General features: G+C 44.4%; 1 protein-coding gene across 1 annotated transcript in view; it reads right to left on the reverse strand.

Annotated features, from left to right (window-relative positions):
• The window catches only part of LOC146866278 (uncharacterized), a 215626-nt gene that overhangs the window by 43918 nt on the left and 144533 nt on the right, over positions 1 to 27175 (reverse strand). The window contains exon 4 of the mRNA XM_085640814.1: positions 11266 to 11289. Within this exon, the coding sequence (XP_085496940.1) occupies positions 11266 to 11289 (24 nt within the window). The remainder of the gene's footprint in view (positions 1 to 11265; positions 11290 to 27175) is intronic.

Genomic DNA, 27175 nt, shown 5'->3' on the forward strand with positions numbered 1-27175 from the left:
AAACCTAGACAATATTACATCCATGTTTATTACTGTTCAATCAAAAATTTACTTAAGCTTAATTTTTCAAGAGACCATTTTTATTCAGACTACTTCCGAGCACACAAGAAAGCACGTACGACATTCCCTGGTCACAGCTATGAAACATAAGCTTGAGCTCACCACATCACATTCACTATTTTTAGGCTTTCCTGTTTTCAGTTTCTATTTTTGGTAAATTCTGTTGGGGTTTTTTCAGTGTTTTCAAGTGATTTCAATACCTTAAAAAAACTGGTCATCAGTGGCTACTCATTTTCGCGCCATTAAAAACAAGAGAAACAGTGTTTTTCCGGTTTTTCCGAAACTTTATGCTTTTATTATCACTTGCTTTCTGCACTGATAGTTCATGGTAAATGGACCGTGTACATACAGGATATATAAGGACCAAATACATTTTTACAAATCAAACTTATCGTAGTACACCATACAAGACTTCTTCAGTGAATCTTTGGTCATGCAAGCTCGCTCTTTCCTTCTCATCTAAACTATTAACTGTGAAAAGGCCCTCTCCACATTGGCACTTGAGACAAGCAACGCCAAAATAGCCAGTACACAATTTGCTAACTCTGGCCACTGGCATAGCTTTCCATGCCAATACTGGTGCACCTGAAGATTGTGATTCTCTGTGACAGGTTCTGCAACATATGCGTTGAACTAGGCGCATAATGCTCTCAGAGTTATTGAAGCGGTCAAAAATGAGGCAGCACTTTTGAAACTCTGGAGAAAATTTCCCTTTATGGAAGGTATCTAACACTTGTGCAGAGTACCACAGTGAGGCTTCATTAACTTCAAATGCCATGGTTGTTGAAGGGCTAGTTCTCATACATTGTAAAATAAAAGATCCTGAATTGCTCCTCAACATTTCTTTGCTTACCAAGTGGCAAGCACTCTAACATGGAACATGTTGCGGTGCCAAAGTCACTAAAAGTGTCACCCAGCTCACTCTCAAGGAGATGTTTCACATCTACACAAATTATGTTGAACACTTGGCAGACAAGGATGTTTTCAGACTCTAGTTTTTTTTTATTATGTCCACTACAGCAGTCATGCTTTCCTGTAAAAATCTAAGAATAAAGTAGAGTGTACTCTTTTTAAAATCAATACCAAAGATCCTCACATTTCTTTCCGTTTGCATCATCACTCAGCAAAAGTTCTGTAAACGATAGCCACATGGATAAAAAGCATTCATGGCCTCTAGGACTGAGAACCACCAGCTAAGTGACACAGTTGGGATGACTCTTTCTTTGATGCCACACAAAGCACAAAATGAGAAATATTTGTTTTTTAGTTTCCGTGCATAACAAAACAGTGCACCAGAATGTACTAAAAAGTCAATAACATTCTTCATTAACTCTGAAGATTGTAAAGATGCTTTCAGATTGCCATCTAACAAGCGGCAGGGATCTTTTACAGGGAAGACCTTCAGCTCAGGTATCGATTTTGACAGGTCATCAAACAACTTTTTCATACACGTCGCTGATTCACTGCAAATACAAACAATATCACTCCAATCTTTGTTGAACTTGGTAATAACTTTTTGCAGCAGCATTCCAAGTGACACTGCAGTCCATGTTCTCCAAAAGTGTGCTGTCATGTTTTCACCACTATCCCAGATGCTTTGTGAGTGCACTCTTTTCACATATCCCTGTCACTATACCTTGCATTGAATGTTTAAAGACTGGGGTGTTTGGCAATTCACCTACTATCAATATAGACTCACTAGAAAAGGGGGCTGATGCATCAAGGGTTATTACCCATTCTCTGTGGGTAAATGTGATGGTACATATTGTGAAAGATTCTTTTGAAACCTACATTTTTCCACAGGAGCCTCCGCCGATCCTGAATCCTGAATCCGTGTTTTTGCAGTGAGCGAGGGAGCGAGGAGGAGGAGGACGCCAGATTGCTACCTTGCTGCTCCTGTGGCTCTCGTCAATCCTGCCGTTCCTATATACACATTTTACCCACTGGGATCAGCTCTTCCCTTGGTGAACCTGGCAGGGAAAGAAAAGCCCTGTGCATCGTCACTGCGTTTATCACGCCAGCAATATGGAGATTGTATGCTGTGTAAGGGAAGCACTGTTTTACTGAATATAAGGTAATGGGATCGGAGTGATAGTGTTGGGAGTGTCTGTCCACAACGGCCGCAAACAGGAAGAAACACTGCAATTATAATACAATAATCGAAGTTAGAACTACCACGCTGATTGAATAACACATTTAGAAGTAGTTTTTATTTAACAACGTGGTCTTTTGTGCCCTCCTGTGGCCAAAAATGGTATTTATTAAATAAACAAAACTCATTTAAACCACTGAAAGCTCCAGTCTACCTGCCGTTCCTTGCCTCTGTACCTCTGTGTGCTTCTCAAGACGCCAAGTTATTGCCTTGCAAATCTTTGCTAATTAAAAAAAAAAAAAAAACTTGCCTCTTTGCATCTGCATAGACACCACCAACGAAAAAGGAAAAGTGATGGCCTTAGGGAAATCTAAACCCCGGAAAGTCCTAAAAAAACATAAGAAATCAGGAACTAAAAGTCCTGGGTTGGTGGAGCCGACTGAAACTCCGAAAGTAAGGAGCGAAGGGAATGGTGAAAAGGTAGCACTTACAAGAAGTAAAATTGTGGCAGAGGGAAGCATCCAATCATTGAATTTAACCCCGCAGTCAGCGACGACGATGACTTCAAAGACAGTGGGCACAAAAGGTGGATCAGCAGTTTCAAAGTCGATCAAGGACTTTTTAGGGAAACATTTCAGAGGGAAGGAGATGCTTGATAAGGAGCAGAGCGTTATAGAGACTCCATTAATGTCATCGGACCCGGCAGCTTTAAGCATGGAATCTCTGAATCAAACGAACTTTAATATTGTTGAGGCGTCTATGGAACCACGCTAATCCTCCTCGCCCAGGCTATTTCGGACACTGTGTGTTTATGACAAAGAGGTGGAGGGGGTGGAGGAAGAAGGAGGCCCCCCAAGTAAACCCCGGTGTGAGGAAGATTCTAACCAGAGGATAGATTGTTCAAACGGAAAAGGAAGTTTGGAAAATTACCATGCTGTTCGAACTGATTTAACCTGTCCTTCATTGCATAGCCTGGAGGTTACGGGATCCTCCAGTGTATCTATGTTAGAGGTTATGCTGATGCTGCAGAAAACCCTTCAGGGTATTCTTGAGGTCTCAGTTTTAAATAATGAAATTTTAAAAACACAAAGCAAGCAGTTTAAAAATATTATAGGGGAGTTGACACAAATAAAGGGTCTAATGCCCTTGTTAGTAAGACCAGTAGAAGTCCCTCAGGAGACAAAAGTCGATGGGGAGGAAGAATATGTAAGGAACAACCAATCACTGATGGAGGAACCTACGGTATATATATCACGTTGCCCTATGATCATAAAAAGATGCGGGGAAAGGAGGTATAATAAACAATATACCATGTGGCCTTGTAAGGGGGGAAAATGTCTGCCCAAAGGCCAACTGTTAAGACGACAGATCAATGGAAAGGGGGTAAAGTCAGAGTTAAGACCAAATGGCAGGGCATTGACCCGTGAATCTAAAAAGATACGTTTTGTAGAAATAGGAGAAACTTCCTGTAGTTCAGAATCACTAACTAAACGGACAAAGGGAAAAAGAATCCTTAGGAGTGTAAATGATAACTTAAGGAAGTCTTCAATGGATAAGAAGGGGGTAGCTATAGAAAGAGGGTTGGGTGCCTCATCAGGGGTAGGACCTAGCAACACAAATCAGGACAAGAGCCCCAGGCAGAGCGAGATTGAAGAGTACACAGGCAAAGAAAGGAAGCTAGGATAGTTGGACGCCCAATAGGATTACAGTTTGAACGATGGGCGGATCTTTGGCTCTTTTTGGAGCATATAGGTCAGGGTAAAGGCGGGAAAAGAGCTAGGAAATTAAACCCCCTAAACCGTTCCCAACTCCTCTCTTCATTCTCAAAATGCCCAAGCTTACGATATATTAGTTCAGAAGACCTTAAAGAAGTAGGATTCTTATTAAACATCAAAGGGGAAGAAGTAACCAAGGTTTTACTTCATTCTGCATTAATAAAAGTAGCATTGGAAAAAGCAGAACCTGAGATAAAAAAAGAAGGCATTAGAATAATAAAAAGAGAGGCAATAACGACAGATAACCAGGGGAATTCTTTTCTCAGAAACCATGCTGGGCTGGGTGACCGGCAAATTAGAATGATCAACGCCGGATGGGGTAAGAAGGAAGATCTTGAAATTACAATAGCCCCTAAGGTTCCAGGGTGGGTCAATGATGACGTGCTGGTTGGGAATAGATATAGAGAGCTTGTATATATGGATTGCGAAGAAAATGGGTACCTGAGCGATATTGATTAGGAGCTAGGGTCATCGTACAGCCTATCTATACTAACTTGGAATGTTAATGGCTATAAAAGAATAATGCTCCAGGAAAGTTTTAAAAACTTACTAAAGAACACTGACATCGCGTGTTTACAGGAGACCTGGCTGTGCGATGAAACCCTAGTTACAGAAGGTTTTAGCCACCATGTAAAACCAGCAAGAAATAATATATTTGGTAGACCGTCAGGTGGTCAGCTGACGCTAGTTTCAACAAAGATAGCTAGGAAAATAGAACCCCTCGGACCTAAATGTAAGTGGCCGTTAGGTAGCAGAGTGTGGACTTTGGAAAAAAAATTCAGGTTATGAATGCATATGTATTGTCAATGTGTATATCCAGAAGGGGAAGGGAAAAGGTTATAAGGTGGACCTGGAATGCTTAAAAAAGGACTTGGAGGCCTTATGTGATTCTTACCCGAGAGATGTGCTTTTGATATTGGGGGATTTTAAACACAGACTAAATCCCTTAAAGACTGATTCATGGTGTAGAGATTTGTTAAGAGCTTTTAATATAGAGACTGCTAAGTTTCCTAGCTGCAACATTTCACCTCAAGATGTGGCGCTGGGGCAATTGTTGGGCACTATTGGGCTGGTGTGTGTAAATGGAAGAATGGATATAGATCGGCCTGCTGGGCGCACCTTCACAGTGGGGCAACAAATGTGTCCGATAGATTATGTGTTTATACAGGCTTGGAGTTTTGATCTAATAAAACACTTTGAAGTAGCAAGGGTTGAAGGTAGTGATCATTACCCATTGCTGATGACATTGTATGCAAAAAGAGCCCCTCAGAGACAAAGAGCCATCCAAGTCCAGGTAGAATATCCAAAGCGACTTACAACACGCATTACAGAACAACATATTAAAAAACTAAGCACAGTCCAGTTGACACATACATATACATTTGTAAATGTACCACCTGAGGAGCATATTACCTGGTACGAAGGTATGATAAGACAATTGGTAGAATGCCTTAGAATAAAAATTAAAGGTGCTAAAACTGGGTTAGCAAGTAAGGAAAAACTACTTACCAATAACAAGCCATGGTTTGATGAGGATTGTCGTAAAGCAAAAGCCAGCATTAGGCAAAAGGAAAGAAGCCTAAGAGGTAGACATGACGATGAACTGCTACTTAATCTTCAGAAATTAAGGTCAAATTATAAAACAACCATTAGAGATAAAAAAAGAACCTATAAGGACAGATGCTGGGTGAGGCTATTAGAGGTAATTGAAGAAAAAAATGTGAGAGGCTTCTGGAAATTAGTACAAGAGAGCACTGGTAAAGTTTGCTCGGTGCCGGAGGATAAGTGGGTGGATTATTTGGAAGAAATCTACGGGAAGTGGCCAAGGGTGGAGGAAATAAATACCATTGTATGGCCAGGTGTAAGGGAAGAAGTAAAAGAGCATTTCTCGCCAAGCCATATTAGAAAGATAATATACAGGTTAAACCTAACTCGAGCCGCCGGCCCAGATAACTTGCCGGCTGTTATTATAAAAACAAACCTGGAGTGGTGGTCCGAGTTTTTTTCGAATATGTACCAGGGGGATTCTTAAAACAGGGGCTATGCCAGATAGTTGGAAAGGGGCCATTGTAAGACCTATACATAAAAAAGGTGATGTAAATTCTCCTAAAAACTACAGTTTAATAAACCTCCCGGACATAGGAGAAAAAGTATTTGCTAAAGTAATCCTGGGATTACTTAAAGAATGGACAGATGAAAATCAGATAGTGCCCCCAGAACAGGGTGGATTTAAACAGGGACATTCGACGATTGATCACTGTTTTGCCCTTTGGTCCATTGCGCGGAAGTCGATCGAGCAGAGGGGCAATTTGTTCTGCTGCTTTGTGGACTTCCGCGCAGCATTTGATCTGGTGGACAGGAAGCAGCTGTGGGAAATCTTACTAGGGTATAATATCCAAGGAGACTTATTGGCCTTGATACAAGCCCTGCATACAGAAAACTGGGCCCAGATAATCTTGGATGAGAACGGAGGATTGTCCCGGAGGCTCCAGATCGGTAATGGGTTGAGACAGGGGTGCGTATTTGCCCCCTTGCTTTTTTCCCTGTTTATAGCTGATCTGCCCCGAAAACTCAGAGAGGTCATAGGGGCTAGCCTGAAATTAGGAGGAAATCATATCTCCTGTTTATTATATGCAGATGATCTGGTAATCATGGACCAGACGGAGATTGGGCTACAAAGGAAATTAAACATGTTTACAGAATACTGCCAAACTAAAAAATTGGTGGTAAACATGGAGAAGACCAAAATCCTATGTTTTGGAAGAAGAAAAACAAAGTTTTCCTGGTATCTGGGCAGGTAAATGTTGGAAAAAGTAACAGAATATAGATATCTGGGAATGTGGTTCACGAGTAGTCTGCAGTGGTATACCCATCTTGATGCATTAAAAATAAGGGCATCGGCCTCTGTAAAGGGGCTAAAAAGATTTAATAGTGTATATGGAGAAATGTCTGATAGACCGGTATTAAAAGCCTATTTAGCAATGGTCCCCCCACAATTTTTGTATGGTGCAGAGGTACTCTATTTAAGTGGAAAAAAGGGATGGGACAAAGAAGAGGGAAATATCCTTAAACGTTTGCTCTCGCTGCCTAGATCGTCCATGATACAAGCAGTAAGATGAGAATTGGGAATCACCTCATGGAGTATAACCGCTTGCATGGCTTTATTGCGTTTCTGGCAGCGGTAAGGATCAGGTGAGGATCAAAAAATCTCACAGTGGTGTAAAAATGAAATTGCCAATCGTGAGTTGTCCTGGGAAAGAGAGACCAGAGCTTCAATTATTCAAGCATATGGTGTTTTAAAGCTAAAGTTGTGCTCTCAGTACTTAGACCTAAAGATAGACAAGAAAGAACTTAGGACATTGGGAATAGAAGCGTCCCGAACCCATGATCAAGAATACCTCTTACGGAAAAGTTCAGTTGCTTTTATGGCCTTAGCATGGAAAAATGATTTACATTACCCCTATATCGACAGGTTACCTAGTTGCCTGTTAAGACGCGAAGTGTTAAGATTGAGAATTGGGCTAAATCCCTGTCATGTGAACAATGGGGTAAAAATCTTAATGATAAATAGCAATGGAAAATGCACCTGCACTTTAGGCACTACCTGTGATATTTTACATATTTTATTAGACTGTTTTAAGATTTTAGATATACGAAGAGAGATTTTAGGCCCGAATTTTTAAAAATATGAAATTAAAAATAGGTTGCAAGCTGTAAACCTTTTAGTGGAAATGAAGAACCTAGATATAGCCTGTGCTATTGGGAAATATATAAACAAAGTGAAAGAGTTTCTTAAATTTAAAGAGCACCGATGAAATTTAGATCTTTTTAGATTCAGGGAGAATGGGTTATTAATGGATAGAAGCAATTTGTGAGACATACTAGAAGGTCAGTATGACTCAATAATGGAATAGTTGTTTTTTTAATTTCAAGATGATTTTTTTATCTTGCATTTTTATGGTTGTGAATTATAGGGTTAAGAAATGTATTGTATATTGTATGATCCTTACTTGCTTATCTATGGAATGTTATGCTGCTAAGTGTATACTTTTATGGTTGTAAATAACTGAATAAAGTTTTATTATTTCATTCATTCATTCTATCAGTGAAAGACTCAAAAGTAGCCAAAAAAATCAAATATGATTTAGATATTTCCTGATTCTCTACAGTTTATAAAATAAATAAACAACACCTAAAATATGCTTCTAACCCCTGTATCTTTATACCAAAGACCACAAAACTGAAAAGAGGAAGAAGAAACAATGTTTTCGTGACATGCCTAAACAACAAAACTCAAGCAGAATAATGTTAGCCCAGTCTTTCTTATTGATACCTTATATAACAAAGTTACATTATATTGGCCCATTCAGGGGAAAAAAATGACTCTTTCACTCTCCTTTTCCTTTCTTTGAATGGCATATCTTTTGTGGTTGTGCAGGTTTTTTTTCCCAGTGTTTATATATTTACACTGGGGAGGGCTATTTCCCTGCCGGTGGGGTTTTATCAGTTATTATAGGTTTAAACCTAAAACTGGACAGCCTATTGTTAATATACTTAAAGTGCTTCTTTTTCTAATGTATAATTCTCAATCAAAGTGGCATATTCTTTTATCTGTAACCGTAGTAATAAGGTCACCATTTGGAAGTATACTCTGCTCTTGTAACCTGTTATGGAAAGAACATCACTGAAGACAGAATTGGACAATTTCCACCTAGAAAGCCGTAGATATTTATTTTTACTCAGTCCTTTATTTGCTTGTTTAATACTATCAGAATCTGTATGAACAATGTTCAGACAAAATGGTGTTTTAGGGCTGGCTAAAGCTAGCTTCAACTGTTTGGAAGAACTTTTTACAATTTATACAAAAAAGAGGGACAAAATGGCAGTCAAAATGCCCTCACCCCCCACCCCCCATTGTTTGTTGTGGCACTTACCTGTTTCTCAGGTGACATTCAGCAGCTACTGGTTGATTATTTCTGTCATTTATGACATATGGCGTTTAGCCTTTGCACATGTTTAGGGAAGGTGAGTCTACATGGATGAGTAGAAGTATAAAAGGATAGATGAGTGGGTGAATGGATTAAGTGAAAATATGGATGTATGAGTGAAAGGATGTATGTAAAGATGGATGAGTAAACAATGGATGGATGAGTGAAAGGCAGGGTAGATGGATGTCAGGATGAAAGGATGGATACATGAGTGAAAGAGTAAATTGATGGATGATGAATATATGGATGGATGACTCAAAGGATGCATGGCTGGGTGAAAGGGTAAATGGAGGGATGTATGAGTGGATGGATGGATGGGATGATGGGGGGATGGATTGGTGTAAGGATGGGTGGCTGAGTGAAAGGGTGGATAGATGGATGAGCCAAAGGGAGAATGATGGATGGATGAAGTGAAAGGATGGATAGATGGAGCAAAAGGGTGGAGGAATAGTATGGATGGATGGATGATTGAAAGGGGGTAGATACGTGAAAGGATGTATGGTTGAGTGGATGGAGTGGTGTCCTTGGATCAGTAGAAGCTCTCCTTTATGGGCTCCACAGCTACACTACACCCCCCCCCCCTGTTTTGTGGTCCATTTTTATTGTATCAAGAGTGAGTAATAATTCACTCTTGGTACAATGAAAATAAAATGCAGACCCATTTAAGGTCCAGCAACAAACTGAGGCAGTTATGACATTGATTGCTGACACAGGTGCATGAAGGTGCCTGTGCCATTCCAGCACTTTGAGCATGTCTGTTTGACTGTGTGTGTGAGTTAAAATGAGAGAGAGTTAGTAAAGGAGTAAGTCAGAGGGAGTGAGAATGAGTGACAGTAAGTATGAGTATGTGTGAGAATAAATTTGAGTGAGTGAGGGAAAATGACAGTGAGTGTTACTGTGTGTGAGGCACAGTGAGACTGAGTAATTCAGAATGATTGATACAGGGTGGATCAGAGTCGAATGAGTGAGTTATGTGTGAATTAGTGAGATAGAGTGAGACTGTAAACGTAGAGGGTTTTTTACAAGAGGTCTGCACCACTGTAGCATCACTTTTTTATATGTTCCAGTGGTTCAGGCCTACAATCATATCTATGAGGTGACGCAAAGCCACTGTACGTGGCTTTGCATAGCCTCATAGATATGGAGTAAGATATGGCAGTTCAAAGCGCTGCATGCCTTACTCTGTGTTAAAGAGGCATTCCATGGGCATTGCAGTGGGTGTTCCCATGCAACACCCATGGATTTCGACGCTGCACCAGATTTACAAAGTCACATAAACCTGGGGCAGCGCCGAAACCTTACTCTTCCCGAGAACCGGCAGTGTCCATGTACCTCTCATTGATTCTGAGCTTGCTACAGTCAGGTCTCCTGTGCATCCTCAACTCCATTTACCTAACCTATATCTGTGGCAGCTCCTAAGTTCACTGCAGTCACTGGTACAACCAGTGCCTCTCTCACTCCAGCTGTCCAAAAAGCTCATTTGGTAGTGTCACGGACCTGAGGCACAAACCACATACTGCCATCTATTCTGATCCCTTGTTTGTGAGGCTCTGCAAGTCATGGCACTGTTTGGTTCTTTTAATACAGGAGAGCACCCAAGGAAAGAGGTAGAAAAGAATCGGAAACAAAGATTGAGGATGGACTTTTGACATCTATCCATCACAAAGGAAAGGTGCAGGCAAAATGCACCTGCAGGAGAACTTTAGTGATCTAGAGAAGAAATTAGGTTGGCCTCAAAGAAAGGAGGCAATGGAGGATCCAAACAAAGGAACTTTCAAAAGAAGAGGTTTGACGCTCCAAGTTAAGGGGACTTTGAAAAAAAAGGGAACATAGCAGAGAAGAGTAACTGGAACGCACTCCATGTCTTGTCCTTACCTTTCAGCAAGTGAGAGAGCGTTGAGATTGCAGAGAAACGTTCTTTCCACCCACAACACCAAGACCACATCCCAATAGTAGGTGAAGGACCCTGCTGACAGAAGCCTGATGACTGACAAACAAGGCATGATCTTGTCACCCACCTGGTCTGAGGAAACAACTGAGCGGTGAAGTACTAAGTAACTAACGAAATCACCACTAAACCACCCATATGTTTACCCGTTGTTCAGCTGTGAATGAGTTATCGTTTGGAGGCACTTGGATCGTTGTCCTCACAGCGCTACTCTTATGCACAGATGTTGATGGGAAGGTTGCCATTTCATGGTAAAGACTGTGACGAGAAAGAGTGGAACTTAAGGGATATCAGAATTACCAGTATGCAATTGGGGCATTAAAATCAGATTCACATCTAAGAAGTTATGAGTTTAGTGAACGAAATAAGACCACAATTACAGCTAACTAAGTAATTACTTACGCAGAGGTGATGTGGAGGAATTTCCTAAGGAATCAAGCACAAACACAATATTATTGAGATGTGAGGGAAATGCAGCTAGCTATAAAATACATTACACTCAGAAAGTATGAAATATGTACACAGAGACTGTATCATATGCCGTGACACAACTAGAGTTGTGTGAACTAACATTCAAGCTTCATTAATTACAAAATATGTGATTAAGACCTATATACTATTGCACTATCATACTCTATAACAAGCATTGACAAAGCCATTAGGTCTCACCTATTAGAACTATTGGCTTTGATAATGTTTTGTAGTAAGGCTGTACAGCAGTGTGGATGCTTTGCAGTGTTGCTAAACTAATTTTAAAAAGTGCTATGATACTGCCAAGTCTTATGTCCTTTTTTTAATTAAAAAAGTACATTAGCGCTGAATGCATTATAATCCTTTTTTATTATTATTTTTAGCCATGCTGCAAAACAGCCATGTCGCCATACAGCAAGGCAACACATAATTGACAAAGTGGGCAATGCCCATGCTGTACAGCATGAACAAAAGGCAATGGCAGAGCAAATAGTCTCAACAACGAGAACTATTGGCTTTGCCAATGCTTTTTAGGTCTCACCACAACACCCTTGTGATTCTGAGCAAATCAGTTAATCTCCCCATGCATGAAAAAGTGAAAAAAATTACACTTGTCAAAAAATCCTTGCGCATAAAGAAAGCAGCTGTGCCCATGCCCATGTCTTAGTGAAAATACATTTTATTGTCACAATAAAATCAGAAAACATCTTTTGTCACAATAACATCCATTACAAAGGAGAAAAGGACAGCTTTGAAGTTGGCGTGGCATAGTAAAACATAATTACAAATGGCAAGAGGTTCAACAGGGCAGAAAGGGAGGAAGAAAAAATAAAAGTAGTACCACAATCAAAGCACGATCAGCGGAAGGACAGCAATCAGTACTTGGTCCATGCTCCAGCCAAAAGAAGCAGAAGTGAAGCCAGCACACACTGACCAATTAAAAGGCAGCAAATAAGAATGACAATAAAGCCAATGAATGGTAAGCAATGGGCGGGCTATAAGCCCCTTGTATTCAATATCTCTCGCAAGTGTGAGTGCATGCAGTAAGTACATGCAGTGCATGCACTGTTCCAGGCGACCCCTAAAGAATATTTATAAAACGAAACTCCAGGACTAAATATATGTTGTTCAGTGTACATGGAGTGATTTGGAACCGTATACATGCGCCTTGTCTTAGGTCCAGAGAAATGTGATAAATTTCATTACTGTGCGGAGGTCAATTTTGGAATGACCATACAAGGAAAGCATGCATTGAATGGGTGTGAAGGCAGAAGATTTCCCTCACACAGTGGAAGTAGTTTCGCCAAGAAGCAACTATGGATTGAATAGGCATTGACGCCAAACTGCTTTATCCATCTTCAATACGATTTCCACTACAGAGGGGCTAAATACTAAGTGGACATGAGGCGTGAATTTTTACAACACTAATAAAGCACTCAGTTTTCTAGTTACCTATTTATTTCTGCAGGAGATAAAAATCTGAATCTGCAGAATGCAACAGCAATGGCTGCAGACAGGGATCAAACACCACATGCAAATCAGTCTTATCCTCGCCCCAAGAGGGAAAGTCCAGTCTGCACTTTCATGACATATCCCCTCTGACTAGGAACTCAAGTAACCTCAGACCTTCTTGGCCTCATCGGTGGGATGCAGCTTGAGTCGTAGGTACTGCAAGTTCAGGACACTTACCTTGGCTACAAGACCCACTTAAGGATACTCAGGCAGCAAAAAAGTGATAAAAGGAAATCCTTAAAAATTGTTTGAAGACTAGTAGTTACAATGAACATGCACAGTCCCATTGTATTATCTCATCTGTGCCACTACTGACATGGACCAACAATATGCAAATCGGTTTTGGTATCCTCGGATGAGCAACAGTCCAGCTAGAACAGCTAGACTATATCCTCGCTAGTCAGAGATCTAGATCTGACAGATGTTTGGATTTTGAATGTAAATAATTCTTTGGCTGCCTATAACTTCCCACAGTTTGCCAATGTATGATTAATACTACCGAGCTTCAGCCAGTAACTTGTGTTTAGGTGGATTTTGAGAAGTAGGCCCAGCCTCCACCTTCACAGAGATATACTTTACCAGGTACTTGGTCTACTAACACGTCTCAGACTCTGGAAGAAGCTGTGCTAGGGTGTCATGACTTGGAAGAAGAGGAGTACAATTTGTCCAGTGATGGTGAGGAGAAGGCCCCAGGCAAAGGGCACAATGAGCAAGGTCAAAGTAGTTTAAGCCTATCTGCAGGATGCCTCAAGTAGTACTGGAGTCATCAAGGAGCCAAAGGGAGTTTGCAGTCAAACAGGCAAGGGTTTTCATATAATTGCAGCATTAGAGACCAAGGCACTCCAGGGATACATTTGAAGACTGCAAGGGTAGAAACCCTGGAGTGTCCATTCTCTGTATCTTAGGGGCACTCACACCAGGCCCAGTGCAACACAGGTTTATGCATTTCTCCCGGTATTGTGATAATGTAGTGTTGGCTCTACTTGAATGTGCTGACAACGAAACCATTTGACTCTGATGACTAATCCTAGTTTTGAGTCCATGTTATTGGCCTACGACTGTTCCATTGGAGAACAAGGATCACACATACTGGGTGAAAGTAACTTGGCCCTCTAATCTGTCATTGAGAGTAATGTCTTAGATTTGAAAAGTGTGGTTTTCCTGGAATTAACTGCACCAGAATGGTCTGGACTGTTTCTAGAATGAGCTTCAGAAGGAGTAGGTGATCCCTTGCCGGTGTTATGAACCCCAATGTACCCCGATATAGGGCTAGGTAGTTGCACAACCTTTTATCTACATTTGTCATACCTAGCTCTAAATAACGGTTCTGGCGCTGAACTTTTACCTAGTTACGTGCCGAATAAATGTCATGTGGGTTTCTATGAAAACTATCCTCATTTATTATGATTGAGGATTCTTAGTAACACAGCAGGATTACCATCTTCTGCATAATAAATCTGTACAAGGGTCACCACTATCATCATCCTTGGCCGACATGCCCACAGTACAATGACACATCTAGGTAGAACCCCTAAGGGTACCTTTTGTGTATACAATTATCACCTCTTCACTGGGCAAACCAGAGGAGAAGCTTTCATAATGACACGCTGACACGAGATGCTAAAGTCCCTGAACGCAGACACTCCAGCAAGCAGTGGTCTGACATCCCTTGCCGGGTGTCCAACTTGAGACCAAGACTGGGTTGTTCGTTCTCTCACTTCTGGTAATGGGGTTGGCTCTATCCTAGGGGGATTCTTGGCTATACACCTTCATACATGCTAGTTACACTTAGGCACATCTAGTTAGGGTTTGCATCGTACTCTTGAATACTGCCATGTATCTATATGCCTGCATATATTCACCGTTTTAGCACCGTGGTAGAATACTACCTTTTATTTACTCTGTTGGTGCTTGTAATCGTATATATCTGTTTCTGTCTAATGGTTATTGCAGCACAAGTATTTTATACTAGAATGATGCTGGTTCAATAAATACGTATTGAAAACGTCCCCACCGTTTATTCTGTGTATTTCTCTGAGACAAAGTGAGCACGAATGACTGAGCGAAAAGACTTGTACTGTTTCCACGATCTTTGAGGGGTCAGGGTTGTCATGTTAGATAGTTGCCAGAAACTAATTACTCCTTGGTTAGGTTGAGGGTTTATAGTGGCACTGTGAGCTAGCTGGTCTGTAGACTAACATTTCCTTTGGGGGTGTCTGGAATCAGTCTGGACACCAATCCCTTAGTTTATGTTGTCTAAATGCGCAGATACTATATAGATTTGTAGGAACTAAACAACACCGGTTGATATGATGAAACTGGGACATACTAAGAGTGTTGCCCCTTTAAATGTGCCTATCAGTGAATGGCCAAGACTCCTACAGAAAGCAATGATAAGTGCAATTTCTAACCTCTGTAGTGCTGTGGGACTGGGCGTTTGTTATTTAATGGTTCTTCCTCTAGATCGCTGTGTGTGAGAAGAGAGTTGAGGCCACAAGAAAGGTTCACCACAAAAGCTGGATTGCCAATGTGGTGAAAGTTGCCTTAGAGGATGTATCTGTGGACCCACTGAGATTATTCTCCTCAAAGGCAGATATCATGGGTATGGGATGGTATTCCAAATGAATTGGTTTGTGATTGGAGTTAAACTTAGAAAAGAGACATTAGATTTACTAGGATGGTGCAAAAGTGGAACTTACCACAGCAACAAAGGTGGATTTATCAGATTTCCCAACCTGCATAGGGAAGGCTCAGCTGGGGAAAGGGAACAACTTTCATGTTTAAGCTTGAGGGGCATGGCAGGAATTGTCCTTTCGTTCTTGTTTGCCTCTTGCTTTTGCTTTCTTCGCACGTCTGAATTCTGGATACTCGCTATGTATTTTGACTGGATTGTCTCTAACGCCTGCTGTACAAGCCCAGAGAGGTGTGTTGTTTTTAAAATTTCAACTTTTCTTCCCTTAGACAACCTATTTTTAAATGGACTCTCCTAAACGATTTTGCTATTCGAAAAGGCTAGCACTGAAGATAACAAATCACGCAAAGGCAATGGACCTGGTCGCTAATGTATCAGTTATAATGTGGACAAAGAAAACAAGTTGTCTTTAGAAATGACACACAATTAGGTTTATCTGTGAGTGTTATACCTGGAATCTTTTGGCGTTGTTACCCCTGACTTTTTGCCTCTACCTCCTGTATTTTTTTACGCTGTGCTTGATTTCGTTTTTGCAGGTTTAGATGCTTTGGGCACTTTGCCACTGCTGATCAGTGTCAAAGTGCAGGTGCTCCCTAGGTAAATTGTTATATTGATTGGTTATCCATGATTGTTATATTTGTTTCACCTGTTAGCCCCTAGTAAAGTGCACTGAGTGTGCCAGGGCTGGTGATTCAAATGCTACTAGTGGGCTGCAGCACTGATTGTGCCACCCACAGGAGTAGCCCTAAAATGATGTATTAGGCCTGCTTGCAGTGCCTCTGTGCAGTCCAGGACTGCCATGTCGACCTGGCCAGTGCAACCACTGACCAGACCTTATCCTTCCCTTTCTGTACATGTCAGGCATCCCTATGGTGGCCCTATGTACCCCCCTGCGCTGGGTGCAGTGTATCTGAAAGGTAGGGCATGTACTAAGGTGTGTAACATGCCCTGGTAGTGAATTACAGCCATTTTCGTTTTTCACTGCTGAGAGGCTATCTTGCCCATAGGACAGAATGGGGGCGGCTGTTTACATGCCTATCTTCCCCTAAAGGCAAGATAGAAAATCCGAGTTTTGTATCTTTGTGTTCAGAATTTAATTATACATCTTTTTAGCAAGATGGTTTTTAAATTCACTGTGTGAGAATAGCACTTTTTAGAAAGTAGCTATTCTCCTGTTTAACCTTCCTGTGTGCCTGTGTGCTGGTTGGCTGACTGGTGTCATGTGATGGGCTAGGTGGCTCCAGGAGTCTGGATGAGTCAGCAGCAGGGTGAATAGGGAGATCTGCGCTAGATGGGTGGGAGGAGTAGCCCCTGGGTTTGAGTAGGGCTGCCTCTGCCAGCACAATGCCGGCTCCATCCCCTGCTGGCCAGGCTGAGGACTCTGCCTCTGCTGGCACAAAGAAGGCTCCACCTCCTGCTGAGCGTCTAACGACCCTGCCCCTCACTCTGAAAGGAACCAGGTGCTCCAGGGCAGAGCACACCCAGGAACCGGTTTGAGCAGGGGAATCCCCCCACTGGAACAAAGAGAGACAAAGACTTGGAGGGGTATAAGAAGAGGGCCCCAGACACCTAAACTTTAGATCACTTTGGAACTAGGAAGGAACCTCTGCCAAGGAGAAAGCTGAAAAGAACTGAAGAGGAGAAGACTGCCTGCTTGCTGTTTTGCTTTGCTGCCAAGGAGAGGGGAAGGACTTTGCTGTGTCCCCTTCTTTTGATTCTGATCTCCAAGGGCCTGAGAAGAGCTGGCTCCCTGTTAAGAAGTCCCAGGAACAAAAGGACTTCACCACCAGCTCCCCTGGAACTCTGCTGAGAGAGTTCTGACCTGCCTTGGAGTGCTTGCCCAGTCTTGGGGCCTCAGGAGGTCGTTTTGCTGTGTTTGGGAGCTGGGAAGCAGAAGCATGAAAAAGAGTAACTGGTACCCAACGCATCATCCGTTTGCGAGTCGCAGAACCGAGAGTGCGAGGCATCGAGGGTTGCGGCGCCAGAGGTCAATGCCGCGCCGCGCATCGCGCCGCACCGAAGATCGTCGCATCGTACCTGTGCGTGAAGCTTCCCCCTAAGAAACCTACTCAACGAAAGCCAAAGTCTCCCCATACAGATCGGAGCCGGCGCATCCACCTCTGCTGCGTGAAGCAGGGCTGCTGCAAAGCCTCCCCAAGGTCTCAGGAGTATTGCATCGCCTTTGCCATCTTCCTTGTTATAGCTTTTGGGAACCTTATCGCAACTACAGGTACTGTTGGGCACGAGAGTGTCGCATTTTGTGCATTGAGAGTCGCATTGTGCAGGACACTGATTTTAACATCCTGGAGTACTTTCTACAAACTCTTGAACTATCTTTAAAGTAACCTTTTTAATTGTATGTTGGTTTTTCTGTAGCATTTGGTCTTGTGAAGTTTTTAGTAAAGATACCTTATTTTTCTAAAACTGGTGTGGAGTAAATCTGTGGTGTTTTCACTGTGTTACTGTGAGTGTTGGTACAAATACTTTACACATTGCCTTTGATAGCCTAGACTGCTCAGGCAAAGCTACCTAGAGGGTGAGCAGGGGTTATCTTAACAGTGTATCCCCCTTTCCCTGACTAGAAGCAAGGGTCCCTACTTGGTCAGTGGTACCTACCCTGCCAACTAGAGACCCCCAGATCTAATATTGGTGGTCAGCGGTGAGGATTGAACTTGTATTTGTAATTGACCCACAGTAATTGGTGTACATCACTAGTTTAAGTGCAGACCAATACGCAACCACATACTGTATTTTTGATTCTATTTTTGAGTAACTCTTCAAAAGCATCATGTCTCAAGTGGCAACAATTGGAGTTTTCCATTGAGGATCTGTATTCGTACAAAGTTGAAGAGCTCAAGCAATTCTGCAATGACCTTGGTTGCCCTGTGAAAAGCAGATCTAGAAAGGATGTGCTACAAAGAGTCTTGAAGGCCTGGTGGGAGGCCCAAGAGGAAGTTGATGCAGATGAAGAGAATAGTTTTGTTCCCCAAGATCTGCCCGTGGTCGGACCAGTCTCAAGGGCTGGCAGCTCCCATTCCAGTAGGGGGCTCACTCCAGAGGAGTTGGCGGAGAATCAAAGGGTGAGAAACCATGAATTAGAAATAATGAAAATGAAAATTAAGCAATTGGAAGTAGAAAAGGCGGTGGAGGAGAAGAAATTGCTTCTGGCTCATGAAGTGAGCATGAGAGAACTGGACATCAAGGCCAAGCAGGCGGAGTCCGGTTCCAATGGTGGCAGCGCACAGCCAGTGCAGGGGGGTAAAGTATATATCCCCAAGGATTTAGTACAGAATTATAACAGGAGTGAGGATATCTATGCCTGGTTTACCTCGTATGAAATTGCGTTGAGAATGAATGGTGTGCCTGAACAGCATTGGGGGGCGGGCCTGTGGAAACATTTTGAGGCTTCTGGGAGGAGTGCTCTAGAGCCCTTAGAATTAGCAGGTACCATGACCTATCCCAATATGAAGGAGGCCCTATGTCTCAGGTATGGACTTACTCCAGAACAGTATAGACTGCAGTTTAGGAATTCCAAGAAGAAAGAGTCTGAGACTTGGATGGAGTGTGTGAATCTGTACTCGCGGGCACTGGAAGGTTGGATGAAGGGCAGCAAAGTAACTGATTATAAGGGGTTGTTACATTTAATTAGTTGGGAGCACTTGAGTAGTCTATGTGTTCCAGAGCTGCGCCAGCATCTTTTAGATAGCAAGCTGACGGACCCCATTGAGCTTGCTAAGGAGGCGGACCGCTGGACCAGTACCAGGGTCCACAGAGGAATTGTGGGTACCACAGCCAAAGGTGGGCAGGGTCCCCAGCAGAAGAGTGGGGGGGACAAGGGTAACCAAAAGGAGTTCTCACAAGGGCCCCAAAATAGTTCCCAGGGTAACCAGTCCCAGCCCCCCAAGTCAAAACCCAAACCAACCTGGCCCCCTAAGGGCAGGTCGGATAACAGGGGTCCCATTAAGTGTTATCACTGTCAGGAATTGGGTCACAAATCCCCTGTGTGTCCCAAGAAATCCCAGGCACCCTCTGGTGCTCCAACACCGGGTATAGCTAGTGTAGCTTTTGGTGGGGATTTAATTTCTAGTGATATGGAGGGATTAGCAGTTATGGCCCTTGTCTCTTTAGGAGACACAGAGATGGTCCAGGAAACCCCTGTCCCTGATAACACTAAGAAGTACAGGCAGTGGGTGACCATCAATGGGAAGAGGGTGGAGGCTCTCAGGGACACTGGAGCCAGTGTGACTACGGTCAGGTGTCAGTGGGTCCCCGAGGAGCTGATCATTCCAGATGTACTTCACCCTGTAGTGTCAGCTGACAACTCTGTGAGCCTTTGCAAGGTAGCACATGTTCCCTTTGTGTGGGGGGGGGGTCTCAGGTCCTCTCAGAGTTGTTGTGAGTCAATCCATTCCAGTAGACTGTCTGCTAGGTAATGACCTGGAGAGTTCCCCATGGAAGGAGGTGGAACGCCAGGCTCATTTGGAGATGTTGGGTTTGCCTGAGTGGGTCTGTGTGACCACTCGGTCCATGGCAGCCAGACAGGGTTGTGAAGCAGACCCGGAGCCTGAAACAGTGGCCCAGGTCCCTGCCAGAAAGAGGAAGGGCAAGGGGCGTGGTGCGTCCACCCCCGCTGTTCCCACGGTCCAGGAAGGAGCAGACCCTGCGGGGGATGCCCTGGGGCCTACAGGGGAACAGGTAGCTGAGCTGGGAGACATACCTGAGCTGACCCATTGGCAGCAAGAGGGTGGTCCCTCCAGTGAGGAGTTCTGCCGAACGCAGAAGGCATGCCCTACTCTTGAAGGTCTGCGGCACCAGGCTGCAGACCAGGCAGCAGGTGCTGATCCAAAGAACTTCTTTCTCTACTGGGAGAATGACTTGTTGTACAGTGAGCCTAGGTTTGCTGAGCCCAGTGGATCACGTACCCTGGTGGTACCCGCAGGGTTCAGAGACTTCCTACTGGGTCTGGCTCACGACGTGCCTCTTGCAGGACATCTCGGGCAGAACAAGACCCGACAAAGGCTTGCCACCCACTTTTACTAGTCCGGGATGAAGACGGACGTCGCTTCCTTTTGTAGATCATGCCAGACTTGCCAGGCAAGTGGCAAGGCTGGAGGGAAGTGCAAAGGCCCTCTCCAGCCTTTTCCTGTAGTGAGCACCCCTTTCGAGCGGGTGGGGATAGATATTGTGGGGCCACTGGACCCCAGGACAGCCTTGGGCAACAGGTTCATCCTGGTCCTGGTGGATCATGCCACCCGGTACCCGGAGGCTATCCCTCTCAGGACAACCACAGCCCCGGTGGTGGGCCGTGCGTTGATGGGGATCTTTTCCCGTGTGGGTTTCCCCAGAGAGGTGGTATCTGACCGGGGTACCAACTTCATCTCCAGGTACATGAAGTCTCTGTGGGAGGAGTGTGGGGTAACTTATAAGTTCACCACTCCTTACCACCCTCAAGGAAATGGGTTGGTTGAAAGGTTCAACCGGACCCTGAAAGGCATGATCATGGGGCTGACAGAGCCCATGAGACGGAAGTGGGACGTCTTTTTGCCATGCCTATTATTTGCCTACAGGGAGGTACCACAAAAGTCTCTAGGGTTCAGTCCCTTTTAGCTTTTGTACGGGCACCCTGTTAGAGGACCTCTCAGTCCGGTGAAGGAGGGTTGGGAGAAATCCCCTGGGAAAACCCCCCAGGATGTGTTCAGCTATGTGCTGGCCATCCACAACCAGACACAGCGCTTCCGGGCCCTCGCTCATGCGAACCAGGAAGCCAACCAGGATGAGATGAATAGATGGTATGACCAGCATACCACTCTAGTGGAATTTCAACCTGGGCAGATGGTGTGGGTGATGGCACCAGTGGAGCTTTGCGCGCTCCAAGACAAGTGGACTGGGCCATATGAGGTGGTGGAGCGCAAGAGTTAAGTGACCTACCTGGTCAACTTGCGGTCTCCCAGGAACCCCATGAGGGTCCTAAATGTGAACCGCCTCAAACCCCATTTTGAGAGGTCTGAAATAACCATGCTACTTGCTACAGATGCAGGGATGGAGGAGGATAGCGATCCTCTTCCTGACCTCCTGGAAGCGAAGGAGCAAGATGGGTCAGTGGATGGAGTGGTCTTCTCGCCCACCCTGACCCCAGAACAGCAGAGGGACTGTCGCCATGTGTTGGGTCAGTTTGCATCTCTGTTCTCCCTGACCCCCGGTATCACCAACTGGTGTGTCCATGATGTGGACACGGGAGATAGCATGCCTGTGAAACAAAAGTTTTACCGGGTGGCTGACAAGGTCAGGGCCAGCATCAAGAAGGAGGTTTCTAAGATGTTGGAACTAGGGGTGATTGAGCCCTCTAGTAGCCCCTGGGCTAGCTCAGTGGTACTTGTACCAAAAGCTGCTGCGCCAGGTGCCACTCCAGAACTTAGGTTTGGTGTGGATTACCGTGGGCTCAATGCGGTCACGAAGACTGACGCACACCCCATCCCCAGAGCTGATGAGCTTGTGGATCGGTTGGGAGCTGCCAAATACCTCAGTACGTTTGATTTAACTTCTGGGTACTGGCAGATTGCCTTAACTGATGGGGCCAAGGAGAGGTCTGCGTTTTCAACGCCAGAGGGGCACTTCCAGTTCCGTGTCATGCCCTTTGGGTTGAAGAACACCCCTGCCACATTCCAGAGACTGGTCATCCAGGTACTGTCCGGACTGGAGCAATTCAGCGCCGCATATCTGGATGACATTGCTGTGTTCAGCTCCACTTGGGAAGAACACTTGCAACACCTCTGCGCAGTGTTGAAGGCCCTGCACAGTGCAAGCCTTACTATCAAGGCCAGTAAGTGCCAAATAGGGCAGGGTTCGGTGGTGTATTTGGGACACCAGGTAGGAAGCGGCCAGGTGGCGCCCCTACAAGCCAAGATAGATACCATCCGGGCTTGGGAACCCCCCAAGACCCAGACAGCGGTGAGAGCCTTCTTAGTACTCACCGGGTACTATCGCCGTTTTGTCAAGGGGTATGGCACCATTGTTGCTCCCTTGACAGAACTAACTTCCAAGAAGTTACCCAAGAAATTGATTTGGACCAGTGCCTGCCAAGAAGCTTTTGATGCCCTGAAGAAGGCCATGTGTACAGCACCTGTACTCAAGGCGCCTGACTTCTCCAAGGAATTCATAGTGCAGACAGACGCTTCTGAGCATAGAGTGGGAGCAGTGCTCTCACAACTAAATGATGAGGACTTGGACCAACCTGTAGCTTTCCTTAGCAGGAGGCTACTTCCCAGGGAACAGAGGTGGAGTGCGATTGAGAGGGAAGCTTTTGCTGTGGTCTGGGCTCTGAAGAAGCTGAGACCCTACTTGTTTGGGACTCACTTCCGGGTTCAGACGGACCACAGGCCCCTTAGATGGTTGATGCAGATGAGGGGTGAGAATCCTAAGCTGTTGAAGTGGTCCATTTCCCTACAGGGGATGGACTTTACGGTGGAACACCGTCCCGGTACAGAACACGCCAACGCTGATGGTCTGTCCAGGTTTTTCCGCCTTAGCGATGAGAACTCCCAAGAGGGTGGGTAGTTTTCCCCACTTTCAGCTGGAGGGGACACGTGTTAGACCTGGCCTCTTTTGGCGTGGTTACCCCAGACTTTTTGCCTCTACCGCCTGTATTTTTGATGCTATGCTGGATTCCGTTTTTGATGGCTTAGATGCTTTGGGCACTTTGCCACTGCTGGTCAGTGTCAAAGTGCAAGTGCTCCCTAGGTAAATTGTTATATTGATTGGTTATCCATGATTGGAATATTTGTTTCACCTATTAGCCCCTAGTAGAGTGTGCCAGGGCTGGTGATTCAAATGCTACTAGTGGGCTGCAGCACTGATTGTGCCACCCACAGGAGTAGCCCTAAAATGATGTCTTAGGCCTGCTTGCAGTGCCTATGTGCAGTCCAGGACTGCCATGTCGACCTGGCCAGTGCAACCACTGACCAGGCCTTATCCTTCCCTTCCTGTACATGTCAGGCATCCCTATGGTGGCCCTAGGTACCCCCCTGGGCTGGGTGCAGTGTATCTGAAAGGTAGGGCATGTACTAAGGTGTGTAACATGCCCTGGTAGTGAATTACAGCCATTTTCGTTTTTCACTGCTGAGAGGCTATCTTGCCCATAGGACAGAATGTGGGAGGCTGTTTACATGCCTATCTTCCCCTAAAGGCAAGATAGAAAATCCGAGTTTGGTATCTTTGTGTTCAGAATTTAATTATACATCTTTTTAGCAAGATGGTTTTTAAATTCACTGTGTGAGAATAGCACTTTTTAGAAAGTAGCTATTCTCATGTTTAACCTTCCTGTGTGCCTGTCTGCTGGTTGGCTGACTGGTGTCATGTGATGGGCTAGGTGGCTCCAGGAGTCTGGATGAGTCAGCAGCAGGGTGAATAGGGAGATCTGTGCTAGATGGGTGGGAGGAGTAGCCCCTGGGTTTGAGTAGGGCTGCCTCTGCCAGCACAATGCCGGCTCCACCCCCTGCTGGCGAGGCTGAGGACTCTGCCTCTGCCAGCACAAAGAAGGCTCCACCTCCTGCTGAGCGTCTAACGACCCTGCCCCTCACTCTGAAAGGAACCAGGTGCTCCAGGGCAGAGCACACCCAGGAACCGGTTTGAGCAGGGGAATCCCCCCACTGAAACAAAGAGAGACAAAGACTTGGAGGGGTATAAGAAGAGGACCCCAGACACCTAAACTTTAGATCACTTTGGAACTAGGAAGGAACCTCTGCCACGGAGAAAGCTGAAAAGAACTGAAGAGGAGAAGACTGCCTGCTTGCTGTTTTGCTTTGCTGCCAAGGAGAGGGGAAGGACTTTGCTGTGTCCCCTTCTTTTGATTCTGATCTCCAAGGGCCTGAGAAGAGCTGGCTCCCTGTTAAGAAGTCCCAGGAACAAAAGGACTTCACCACCAGCTCCCCTGGAACTCTGCTGAGAGAGTTCTGACCTGCCTTGGAGTGCTTGCCCAGTCTTGGGGCCTCAGGAGGTCGTTTTGCTGTGTTTGGGAGCTGGGAAGCAGAAGCATGAAAAAGAGTAACTGGTACCCAACGCATCATTCGTTTGCGAGTCGCAGAACCGAGAGTGCGAGGCATCGAGGGTTGCGGCGCCAGAGGTCAATGCCGCGCCGCGCATCGCGCCGCACCGAAGATCGTCGCATCGTACCTGTGCGTGAAGCTTCCCCCTAAGAAACCTACTCAACGAAAGCCAAAGTCTCCCCATACAGATCGGAGCCGGCGCATCCACCTCTGCTGCGTGAAGCAGGGCTGCTGCAAAGCCTCCCCAAGGTCTCAGGAGTTTTGCATCGCCTTTGCCATCTTCCTTGTTATAGCTTTTGGGAACCTTATCACAACTACAGGTACTGTTGGGCACGAGAGTGTCGCATTTTGTGCATTGAGAGTCGCATTGTGCAGGACACTGATTTTAACATCCTGGAGTACTTTCTACAAACTCTTGAACTATCTTTAAAGTAACCTTTTTAATTGTATGTTGGTTTTTCTGTAGTATTTGGTCTTGTGAAGTTTTTAGTAAAGATACCTTATTTTTCTAAAACTGGTGTGGAGTAAATCCGTGGTGTTTTCACTGTGTTACTGTGAGTGTTGGTACAAATACTTTACACATTGCCTTTGATAGCCTAGACTGCTCAGGCCAAGCTACCTAGAGGGTGAGCAGGGGTTATCTTAACAGTGTATCCCCCTTTCCCTGACTAGAAGCATGGGTGCCTACTTGGACAGTGGTACCTACCCTGCCAACTAGAGACCCCCAGATCTAACAGTGAGAAAGATGGATGGATGTCAAATCGCACCAGTCTATCCTCAACGTTTGGCATGTAGCTGTTCCTAACACTATTTTTGAGCTGATGTCAGCTGTTGGAATTCCATCCTTATTCAGCAATACCTTTCTGTATGAGTATTGTAATTAGACATTTGCAAAGATTTTCTAATGGAGATTTATTGGCAAAATTTAAAATCCCTACTTTTACACTCCACTTTGGGCTGGGTGACATTTACAGCTCTATCTTACGTCTTAGCGAAAGGTCCTAGGGCCTTATTTAGAGTTTAGTAGAGCATGAGCACTGCTGTAAATTGGTGGTGATCCCACCCTGGCACATACATGATTTCCTTCTCAAATTACAGTCAAGGAGGTGTCAAGTTTACACTGGCTGAGCATCCACTGGCCTCCGCCAACCTGGTATACTTGCAAACCATTCACCAGTGTCTAAAGTACCTCCTTAATTTTAAAATCTAAATGCTTTAAGTCAATCAGTCAGTCAATTATCTTTATTTCACAGAATTTCAACTGCATATAAAGTGCACAGAGTAAGACAGACATTAAAAACAATCTAAAATCAATTACATTAATAAAATAATATTACAATAGGTTTAAAATACATTGAAAACTATTACTAGTTCCTTTAACATTCCAAATAAATATTATAATATTTTACCCCTACGAACCTGGAAAGATGGGTGTATAAAGTGCTGAATGGTGACTAATATAAATACATTCACATCTTAAGTGGACTCAGGGTTCCCAAGCTAAGCAAGCTCTCCTCCATTTCATGCAGGACTAAGTCAACCTTGAACTTTCCCAAGAAAAACACATCAAACTTAACAAACGTTCAAGAGAAGAGAAGGACCCCAAGAAGTTCTGCATTTACCCTAAACACTGCTAGCTACTTTTTTTCTGTTTGTTCCATTTATGCAGAAGGACAGAGTTCAACCACGTATATTCAACTGCACCACAGTAATGATGGCACTGAGGTGTAGGTGTTACCTGTATCAGGTACCTGGGAATTTGTAAAGAGAGAGAGGGTTCTTAAGACCTGAAGAAGCTCTCACCCAAAGGGTCTTTTCCCAACAAAGTTGGACTTTTGAAGCTCTTGGAGGTTTTCAGCTTCGAGCCTGCTGAGCTCAGGGTGTTGGAAAGAGCCTACCAGTCCCCACAATGTGGTATGGCCTTGGCTACTGTGAGGAATGTTGGCCAGTACCAGTGAGGCAGATCTTGACAACTTTAAATACTTTAGAATGTTGCATCAAGTTCGAAACATCTTCGGCAACCAGAAGACCTGAAACCTCAGAAGAAGGTTGAGCCCCTGCACTGGCTACAGAAAATAGTTTGCCTTTTACACCCTGATTCAAATTTCCATGAACTTCCACATTTCAATCCAGTCATGTCCAGACTGATGGTTTCTGCAAAAGATTCAACATGATACCTTGTGTCTGCTGCCTGCCGAGTGCCACTACCTATTTGAACACAGGTTCAACAATTTAAGGTGACTCTTACTAACGATTAATCTTGTTTGTGTTTCAAACACGTGACTTACCACACAGTTTATTTCCTTCAGACAGATTTTGCTGAATAACCACTCCTGGTGCCTCTTATACAATTTGGATTGCCTTTGCTTCTGAATAGTATAGGGTATCACTCTTTAACTAAACTTGGTTTGGGCTTTTCTATATTTTGATTGTCATTTTGTTTAAATTGTGACACCCATACAACTTCCACTTTTCCAAAAGTGAGGCCTTGCTGCTCATGCATGTTATACAAAGGTGAGCCATGGGTACCTTGCAGGAAAATGTGGTTACCCTTTGGGACAGTTCTGTGGGGCAAAGCCCAGATGGTGGTCCAGTG

Source organism: Triturus cristatus, chromosome 2_1 (assembly GCF_964204655.1).
Source record: "Triturus cristatus chromosome 2_1, aTriCri1.1, whole genome shotgun sequence".
Lineage (NCBI taxonomy): Eukaryota > Metazoa > Chordata > Amphibia > Caudata > Salamandridae > Triturus > Triturus cristatus.